General features: G+C 40.6%; 1 protein-coding gene across 3 annotated transcripts; it reads left to right on the plus strand.

The window, feature by feature from the left end:
* The first annotated feature begins 2,568 nt into the window (after positions 1–2,568).
* LOC145424487 (uncharacterized) lies at positions 2,569–10,376 on the plus strand. Of its 3 annotated transcripts, none has more exons than XR_013905585.1 (3): positions 2,570–4,859; positions 5,215–5,594; positions 5,700–10,376. XR_013905585.1 is itself a non-coding variant. In XM_080297858.1 (3 exons), the coding sequence occupies exons 2-3, from the start codon at positions 5,265–5,267 to the stop codon at positions 5,802–5,804; spliced, it is 444 nt and encodes a 147-aa protein (XP_080153984.1). In that variant the 5' UTR covers positions 2,570–4,859; positions 5,215–5,264; the 3' UTR covers positions 5,805–10,376. The 3 variants fall into 3 exon arrangements, 2 of the variants coding, with proteins under 2 accessions (XP_080153990.1, XP_080153984.1); XM_080297858.1 differs by having other exon boundaries at positions 5,691–10,376; XM_080297864.1 differs by having other exon boundaries at positions 2,569–5,594; positions 5,691–10,376.
* Positions 10,377–10,758: the final 382 nt, after the last annotated feature.

Below are 10,758 nucleotides of genomic sequence, written 5' to 3' on the forward strand. Positions count from 1 at the left end.
CAGGCTGCATCAGCTGAAGCTGTTATTTGTATATATCAGTATTTTTTTATTCAGGTGTGGGGAAAATACGTAAGACTGCAGTGAAGCGATGCACCAGATGAATCCCTGGCCAAAGGTATCGTACTCAAATCAGACTACTGATCCAGCCACATCAGCCTTTTGTGAGGTCTGTTTAAAGTAGACTAAAGTGAACTGCAGGTTCCTGAGAGGTGGACTGTGAGCACAGAAACACATGTTCATACATACAGCTGCAGCAAACTTACATTAATTTTAAATAGATTTGTTACTCTGATGTCTGTCTCTGTGTTAGTCCTCTGACAGACTGGTGACCTGTCCAGGTGTGCTCTACCTACTACTGGGACAGGTTCCAGCCTCTGTAATAGAAATGTTCTGTTATTCTCATTTAAAGTGTTTAAGTGCTTATGCATATGCTTAGTTGTGACACTGTTACTGTTCAGTGAAAGTTGCTAAAACTAGATGAACTTACTTCAGCAGTTTGAGAAAACAACTCCCTTTACAGGTGCTGATAAGGCCAAGGGCACAAAACAGCACAACCATTGATGCGTTAGGTTTCATAGCGAGACACGTGAAGTGTGGTAGGATCAGTTTGTAACTTCCTCCCTCTTCCTTGGAAGGCGTAAAGGAGGAGGAGCACGACCTCTGTGGCAGCGCTGACATGACTGAACTGTGATGTTTGATGTGTGTTGGCGCAGTAATAAATAGCTTGATCACAGCTCTTTCTGTGTTGCAGACTTTATTTAAAAAATTCCACGAAACCCCCCCCACTGTGAACCTGAATTGAATATTCAGAAGACATTTGTTTAAATAGTTCTACAAATCTGAGCTGTTGGTGTGTCCTTGGATTGTGTGGTAATAATATTAGAGCCTGCAATCTTTCTTACTGGATCTCTACTATGAGTCATGTTACCTGAGATTAGTTCTATGTTTACCTGTCAGCCTGGACGAATGTGCTGTGTGAAGAATGTAAATGACATCAGATCTGAACTGCTTACATCTAAGGAGCCTGTTCATATTTAATTGTAATATGAACCAATGATTTTCTGATTGATTGCTGATATATACAGTGGGGCAAAAAAGTATTTAGTCAGCCACCGATTGTCATCATTTTAGGTGGGGGAACTTGCACAGAGGTCAGTAATTTGCACCAGAGGTACACTTCAACTGTGAGAGACAGAATGTGAAAAAAAAAATCCATGAATCCACATGGTAGGATTTGTAAAGAATTTATCCGTAAATCAGGGTGGAAAATAAGTATTTGGTCAATAACAAAAATACAACTCAATACTTTGTAACATAACCTTTGTTGGGGTTGAGGTCTGGAGACTGGCTAGGCCACTCCAGGACTTTCAAATGCTTCTTACGGAGCCACTCCTTTGTTGCCCGGGCGGTGTGTTTTGGATCATTGTCATGTTGGAAGACCCAGCCTCGTTTCATCTTCAAAGTTCTCACTGATGGAAGGAGGTTTTGGCTCAAAATCTCACGATACATGGCCCCATTCATTCTGTCCTTAACACGGATCAGTCGTCCTGTCCCCTTGGCAGAAAAACAGCCCCATAGCATGATGTTTCCACCCCCATGCTTCACAGTAGGTATGGTGTTCTTGGGATGCAACTCAGTATTCTTCGTCCTCCAAACACGACGAGTTGAGTTTATACCAAAAAGTTCTACTTTGGTTTCATCTGACCACATGACATTCTCCCAATCCTCTGCTGTATCATCCATGTGCTCTCTGGCAAACTTCAGACGGGCCTGGACATGCACTGGCTTCAGCAGCGGAACACGTCTGGCACTGCGGGATTTGATTCCCTGCCGTTGTAGTGTGTTACTGATGGTGACCTTTGTTACTTTGGTCCCAGCTCTCTGCAGGTCATTCACCAGGTCCCCCCGTGTGGTTCTGGGATCTTTGCTCACCGTTCTCATGATCATTTTGACCCCACGGGATGAGATCTTGCGTGGAGCCCCAGATCGAGGGAGATTATCAGTGGTCTTGTATGTCTTCCATTTTCTGATGATTGCTCCCACAGTTGATTTTTTCACACCAAGCTGCTTGCCTATTGTAGATTCACTCTTCCCAGTCTGGTGCAGGTCTACAATACTTTTCCTGGTGTCCTTCGAAAGCTCTTTGGTCTTGGCCATGGCGGAGTTTGGAGTCTGACTGTTTGAGGCTGTGGACAGGTGTCTTTTATACAGATGATGAGTTCAAACAGGTGCCATTCATACAGGTAACGAGTGGGGGACAGAAAAGCTTCTTACAGAAGACGTTACAGGTCTGTGAGAGCCAGAGATTTTCCTTGTTTGAGGTGACCAAATACTTATTTTCCACCCTGATTTACGAATAAATTCTTTACAAATCCTACCATGTGGATTCATGGATTTTTTTTTCACATTCTGTCTCTCACAGTTGAAGTGTACCTCTGGTGCAAATTACTGACCTCTGGCATCATTTTAAGTGGGGGAACTTGCACAATCGGTGGCTGACTAAATACTTTTTTGCCCCACTGTATGTATGTATGTATATATATATATATATATATTTTTTTTTTATTTTTTTATTTTTTTTTTTTTACATACATAGTTTTTTGTGTCCTTATGGTTCCAAGCGCTGTCACCAATCTTTGCATTTTGTTATTATCTCATGACACTTGTTTAATCAGCTACCATCTCTCCTGTGGACTTTTTAATGTCTACAGTCTCAGACCAACACAGCCCTGCCCTTCCCATATTAGATTCTTGATGAATGTGTGTTGTTGTTATTCAGCCTGGTTCAATGTGCCCCTTTTTAACTTTGAGCACCCGCCCCTTTAAACCTCTCTGCACAGCCCTGCACTGAACTCACTATCTTCTCCCTCTAACAGCCTCCACATGTTCTCACTGTAATTTCCCCTCATGAATGAATTTATGCTGCACTAATGTGAATGTTTGCAGGGAAATCAAACGCATTTCACTCGCAGTACTCGAGCTGACTTACCTTTGTTTGAATGACGACTTGTACGCGCTGACTCCACAGATAAGGTACGAAAATATATCAGGCTACGTCTTCAGGGTTTCTACTCCACGGCCGTATTTCATACGGGTCCACATTTCCACTGCACGCTATTTTCTGCAAGTACCGCCGCTTCGCCTCTGGACGCAATCGGTCTCTATACAGTCCGTTCTCTTTTGAGCTGCTTTTAAGCATCTTGTAATCGTCGTTCCAACACAGTGTGTTTGTTTTGATTCGTAGACCTCGAAAATGGTGCCGCGCTCCCACAATGCATTGCGGCGTGACGTCAACTCCAAAGCCCTATAGAACATGTTCTTTTTCATTGTCAAAATTATCAGGAATAAAGAAGAAAACTGATTCAAAACCTGTGGAACCTGCCAAAAAACAAGTTTTACTGCAAAGGATTTCTAGATGTGAAGGTTTTGTGGCTTTTTTCAGTTTCTAAAACAAACTCATTTGTACAGAAGGATATGAGGATGTATATGTCCGGTGGTGGGTTTTTTTCTTCTTGATTTAATGTATTCATTTATCTCTTCACTTAATCTTTCTTTATGTTTTTTTTTTTTTGATTTGGCATGAGCGATTTCCGGTCCTCACTCCAAGCCAGTTGGTGGCGGTAATGCACCACATGTTCTATCACAGCTGCGTCCGAGAGGACAGGAAACGTCTGTGTGCGTCTGCAAACCAGGTAACTACACTCAGCTGAGCCTCTCTGCTAGTCGTTATTAGTTGGAGGGTTTTTGTGTCACTTTCTCTCGGCTTGATAAAGGGCTGTATAGAAATCTCTGGTACGTAACACGTAACGTCATTTTTAGGGAGCGTCGCAGAGAAGTGAGGCTGTTTCTTTGTTTTTGTCGAGTTTTGATTGAAGACATGTTTCCAGTCCGTTTTTTACTCGTTTGTTTTTTCATTAATAACTTTACATTATCACAGAGAACAAGAAGGCGCTTTGTTTGTCACATTCACCTTATGTCTGTGAAGGTTCTCAGTCATCCAGGTCATCGTAGTCAAAGGAGCTTGCAAAGAAAAGCGTCTGGACTTCTTTAAGTTACTTGAAGACGTTTCACCTCTCATCCGAGAAGCTTCTTCAGTTCTAAGGTCAAATGGTGGAGAGTCCCAGATATAAGCCTAGTGGGAGTTTCCCCCCACAGAGGGACAAAAGGACCCCCTGATGATCCTCAAATCGCCTGAGCCAAGGTGTGAAACTGGGTGTGGGTCCCAATCAGCCAGAGTTTCGGGTGAGTTCATTGTGAAACCTGGCCCCACCTTATCATGTGAATTCCTGAGGTCAGATGGCCCAGGATGTGAGTGGGCGTTAAGGCGTCTGGGAAGGATCTCAAAACTGGATTATAGATGGCAGAGAGTTGGTGTCGTAAACCCCGCCTCTGTTCAAAGATGGTCGCTCACAGTGGACATAGATGCTTCTTTCACTCCTCTTTCAAACCATCTGTCCTCTCTGTCCAAAATGTGAACATTAGCATCCTCGAAAGAGTGTCCTTTATCCTTAAGATGCAGATGGACTGCTGAGTCTTGTCCTGTGGAGGTGGCTCTTCTATGTTGTGCCATGCGCTTGTGAAGTGGCAGCCACTTGGCAGCCACAGTGATAAATGGCTGAGATGGCTGCAGCTGTACGTGTGAGGTACCTACATGTTTCAAGATGAATTTGCAGAGATGTCATGTTTGGTGCTTACAGACATCACACTGCATTTTGTGATTTCGTAGCTATTGTTGTGATATTTTGGAGCTTCCCATGATCACCGTGACAGTCATTCATTTTAACATAACCTTTCTATTCCTTTCAGGGATCCTCATTTTTTTGGTGAGGAAGATCAGCAGCTGTGTCGACAGGCAACAGGTAACGGCATGCTTTTCTGTTAGTACTGTAGACCTTGGTCTGGTGCTCTTTTTTAGTTTAACACAGTATTTTCATTTGCCGAAGTGTAAAAAGCTTGTTCCAGGAGAAACAAACTTTAGTGAGTTCTGCAAAATGATTCCCACCATTGCACACTCTGTCAGCCTCCAGTGTGCCCTTTTTTTGTCCTTTAACTGAAGAAAGTCGGTAGTCAGAACATATGAGATAAGTGAGATCCTCATTTTGCCTGCTTATTTCAAGATACAACATTTTCACAAACTGCTGTAGGATAACCTTGCTATTTGTCTTTTCCAACACTTCTACATTCATCCATATTTCCTTGTCTGCTTCTTTCCAGGTGAAAAGTACCTGAAATGGGTGAAAGATTTTGTTTCCAAAAACAAAAGCATGTGCGTTCACCTGAAGAAGCCAAGTGGTGCTGACCTGTGGATAGAAGAGCTTGAGAACACCAAATACAACGGGGATGATGATGAAGTTAACGCCTGGGGAAAATTCTACCTTCCCGAGATTGTAAAAATGCAGGTTATTGGTGTGGTAAAGGGCACCTCATGTCCATGTGACGAGCTTGTGCTGATGACGTGTGAGGACAAAAAGCTGTACGGCTATGACGGAGAGGAGCTGCATCTGGTGGCTTCCAGTTTCCTGGAACTATGTGACAAAACGATAGAGTATCCAGCATCCAAGCGCTACTACAATGGAGAGGCCTTCAAAGATATGGTGAGAAGTTAGACTGCTAAGAATAAGACTGGGGATGCCTAGTGTTAGAGATCAATCACCTGAGCTTTTCTTTGTATTGTTGTGTGTTCTGTTTAGACTGAGGAGGACTGGAAAAAAGTTAAGATGAGTGATGTGGGGAGGAAACTGCAGGAAGAACATAAAAAGCTGGTAAATGAAACCCAGTCAGCGTTCGTAAGCCTAATATCATAGGTGGGTATTGGAGCTGAGTATCATCACTGATTTCTAGAACCTGTTCAATTCCAATTCACAAGGTCCCAATTAGATTCCATTTAATTCTTACTCAGAGAGTCAGAAACATTATAATTCTGATCATTTATCAGTACTGACACTTGTGAAACTTCATCAGAGGTGTGAGCATCACAGCAGATGCTTTTGTGTCAAAGTAACTGAGGATAAAACACAAAACCATGAAGCAGATTTTCCTGGCCTAGCTTTTTACAGTAGATAAGCTTAAAAATATTATTCTGCAGTAGAACAAAAGCAGACGAGAACCACGACTCAACAAATGTACATTGGCTGATGCTGCTGAAGTGATTCAGAGGTTTTAATAAGAGGTTTTAATAGAGACACAGCAGAGCATTTTGCAGTTTCACTTAATTTGAAAAAAATAAATAAAATTTGGTATTGAACAGCAGAAATGAGGCTGTCTTGTCGGAAGTCATTAAAAAAAATGGCTGTAAGCAACGGTAGACTGCTTCATAACAAGCAAGCGAATAATGCCAAAAACAGAGATTTGAGATGGGAAACGGTGTTCTTAAAGTACACTGAGAGAGGCAGAGAGCTGTGCTGTGTTGTTTTTCTGTGTGTGTTTTAATGGTGGTGGAAGCAAACCAGCAAAAGTAAGAGGGAATTCATGACAATGTTTATGTCAAGCGAAATGTGTCTTCTTTTGCTGCTGGTTTGGTTAGAGAGAGACAAAACGTGCAGCTTCAGGATCTGAGCAGCTTTCAGCACCAACGGCATCACAGCTCAGACTTGGATTCAGGATTAAGCCCTTTATGTTTGACTGTAGTGATTGTAGCTCTGTCCTTGTTATTAATCGCTTTAGTCAAACACAGCTATTGTTTGCTGGGATGTGTATATCCTTGACAGTTTGTATCTCAGAGTTATCAAAGACACTGTGGATAATCATCAAGAGATTGTTGTTCTCTTAATAATGACCTATTTGATTGTTTGTTTTTTCTTCTTCTTACAGATTCTGGTATTTGGCCAAAAGAGAGCTTCACAATTCTTGGCTTCACCTGTGGTAGAAAAATGACTAAAGTTATGCAACACTCTCTAAAATTAAAGCTATGCAACGCTTTAACATGAATGGCGAAGGAGTGCATCTCTTTCACTGTCTCTTCCTGTCCTCTTCTCAGTCTTTGTTGTGGCACCTCTGCTATGTGTTATAGAAAGCACTTGGAATCATGTTCAATACAAAAACACCAAACTCGTGGGATTGCCCTAGCAAGCAGTTGGTAAAAACTAATTAAAACTGATATATATCAGCTTCACTTTCTAGCTGCAAAAGCACGTTTCTGCAAAAGCATGCAGTTTCCTGTCAGCACTTTTTGGCACAGAGTGTACTCAGAGTTAGGCCTTTCTTATATAAAGCAATATAATCAGCATATAAACATTTAAGATGATAAATTTAAAGCTCAACAGTAACTGCTATAAATATTATAACTACACATGTAGTGCTTTTGCTTAAGTAAATTATAGTTGGGATCATAATAAGAAAACATGTGTTTTTATTTTCTGTGTACCCTGGGTACAGACCAGTATAAACATGGGATTCTTCCCAATAAATGCTGTCTGATAATGCTTCATATTGCATTAAACACTAGATATGTAAGCAAACAAACAAAAACCCATAGAAGCCAGTTTTAATTATTAAATGTGACAATTACATGGAGATGGAAAGTAAACATGCTTATACACGTCTCTGTGATTACAGAAAATCCACACAGATGCTGTCAGAGCAGAGAATCTTTGATTTATCAGAATGATGAATGCAAATGATTTCATGAAATCTCACTCTTGTTCTGGGTTGTAAAATTCACCTGTCCAGTTAAACCGAATCCTTTGCAACACGGTTCTAAGAACCCTACCAACCTCATCCTCAGCTCTCTGCCTGTTGTCCTTTTCAGCTGAGTATTCATCCACATGTGTTTCAACTTCTCTCTCATTTTCAAGCAAATTGCTCAGGCTCTCAGCTTCAGCACAGTTACCATATGGCCACTCTCTGAGGTCTTCTGTGTTCAAGCCAAACAAATTCTTACATGATCTGCAAGGCTTCATTCTGGCACCATCACGGAGACAAAAAGCCTCACACCTGATATTTCCAGGTACTTCAATTGTTCCATCAAAGTAATCTTTCTGGACTGTGTTTGGATAATAGGTCATCACCGCACCAGATACATATTTATGCCATTTGCTAAGACAGGAGGCAGCAATCATAATTTTCCCAGCGTTAGGACCTTTGGTGGACATGGAGACTCCGCAGTACCTTTCTGATTTGTTGGTTTGGGATTTTTGAGAAATGCAGATGGTGGACGAGACGAAAGCTGTTTTTTTATTATTCTCTTCTAAGTCCAAGTCTGTGAGGAGATCTTGCAGACTCTGCTTTATTTGCTCTTCATTCTCTGAGTTATTTTGCAGGACGATCTGAAAACAGTTACAGATCTGGTCAAAGTGTTGCACCTGATTATATAGTTGTTTTTCATAGAAAGTTGATCAACATGTTTGTTTCGCTGCTTGACTTATTTAACTATGCAGGACCATTGGATGCTTTTGGTTTAGACATTTTAAGATAGGGGGTGAAACATGTCACAAAAATCTATTTAATTTTAAATCAATAAGCAAAAATCCATCTTTGTTCTCACTAATTTATAATTAAATTTGCTAATTGACCTTTTTTTTTTCTATTTTGCTATGCCGGGCTGTCAAAACACGCTGAATTTAGAGTCTTTGAGCTTAACAGATCCAGCAGCTACACAGTGACAGCATCATATACGCCTTGAAGACTGTAAGCATCTCCAATAATGAGTCTGTTAGACATTATTTAGAACTAACAAATTCTGAAGCAAGTCTCCAGCTCTCCTGCAGTCTCTGTGTTTGGTGGAGAAGCATAGCTAGAAGCATATGTTGAAGTATAAGGTACAGTATGGATTTTCTTTGGATTTCTCAGTAAAAAAGCACTTTGCATTATACTTTCCTAAAAACTGGAAGTTTGTCAGATTGACTGAAAATGTGAGAAGAGTTATCTTACCATGTCGAGCACACAGGAGAAGGGACTTCGCCTGGGAAGCTGAGTCGAATACAACTTTAAAGGCCTGGGATATCTTCTCATTAAAGAACCCAAAACAAAAGGATTAGGGAAGATTTCTTCTGGAGAAAAGGGGATGTTGTTGATTTTGCCCAGAAACAACATGCTGTGAAGGATCTGTTGAGTGAAAACATATTTGCTTATTGTTAGTAGTGATAAACAGGACTGTCTTAAAAGTGTCAAAGGTAACACACCTCATCCACCAAGTGTTGACTTCCCGGAGTCATGTAAGAGCCCCGAACCATCCTCTTGGTAATCTTGTAGGCATTAGTTTTGAACCTCCTTTGAGAAATTGTTGTCTTCTAAAATGATAATGATCGAGCAGTTAGGGATTTAAAAACACAGGAGATCTGATAACTTTGGCTACAGCAGAGTCTGCAGACATACCTATTTTGCTCTTGGTCGGCCTATTTTAAACATGAGAGAAAACATAGTTAGTGAAATGTTGATAACATACAATGACTATCATTGGTGGCTGAAAAGATGCCAGGTAACAAGTGAAAAGCTGCTACTTACCATCGCCACAGTCTAAGAATGAAACAGGAAACACTGAGCGAGTTGCCTCCATCTTAAAGCTGTTGATCATGTGATTTAAAGGAAAGCCACACCCAGCTCTTTCCTGGAATTTTACTCGACTGTAGAAAACTGCTCCATTTGCCCCGCCCACCCATGATCTTTAATATCTACCAAAAACAACCTTTTGGTTGTCAGTAACCAGCCGATCGTTTTCGCGATTAAAAAGTGGCTTTTTGCGGCGGCGTTCCCACCGCGAGCAGAACTCCGGCTCAAAAACCGCTGTTTTTGAACACTTTTATTTACTTAAGCACTTTAATGGGCTTACTTTGAAACAAAGTGCGATTGAATGATTATTGTTATGTGTTGCCTTGAATTCGGCTATGCTGTCTGTTAGACAGTTGTTTTTCTTTATTGTTGTTTTTGTATTGTTTGTAGCGAACGCTACTGGAATGTATAGATTAAGCTACGTAGCCAAGATAATTAATAATTTAACTGTTGTACATTGGTTGATGATGATTTGCATTGTTACATAGGCTTGCAGAAAAATATATTTGTTTACCGATAAACTGAATCGAACTTGATGTGCTAATGGACGTTTTTCTGACCTACAGGTCAGGTTTTGTTCCCTCCCTTTGAATTAATCTTCTTCATATTGAAGTGGCGAGCCGGTAGGACCATTCTTTGTTTCCCCTCTTTCCCCCACTTAGCCGTCTTTGGATTACGGACATATTTCCCCATTTGTATGAAGCTGGACTCTAAGGAGGAATACCTTAAAAGTGAACTTTAAAAAGAAGAGGACCAAAAAGGACTTTTGCACAGAAAGATCACAGCATTGATTTATTATTTAATTGTGGGCATTTATGTTGTGTGTTGTGTTAATTATTTTGTTCCATTTCCCCTTTCCTCCATTTATTCAATATATTTTTGGTACAAGATATTGCAGTCTTTGGTCTCATCATTCACACCATCTAGGCTCCATAAAGAACTATTTCTTCTGCGCGTCAGTCAGTAAACTCATCCATTGAAATAAACTAGTCCTTAAATAACTTTGAGTTACACAGTGGCAAATGTAATAGAGAAAGACACAGGGCCACCTGAAATCTGTCGTCCTATCTGATTCAAAACCAACATGTAGGAGAATCTGGAATCTTTGATTTTGAGTTAAAAATAAAATATGGGTAAAATGCAGAAATGTTTTTACTAACATGTACTAACAGAGACTTGGAGGAGAGAGACCTAATGTTTAATAATCCACATTTCACTGTTTTACTCTTTGGTTCAGATGTGGATACTGTATTGTTCTTTCTTTGTGACTGT

This window comes from Astatotilapia calliptera, chromosome 3 (genome assembly GCF_964374335.1).
Source record: "Astatotilapia calliptera chromosome 3, fAstCal68.1, whole genome shotgun sequence".
NCBI classification, from domain to species: Eukaryota; Metazoa; Chordata; class Actinopteri; order Cichliformes; family Cichlidae; genus Astatotilapia; species Astatotilapia calliptera.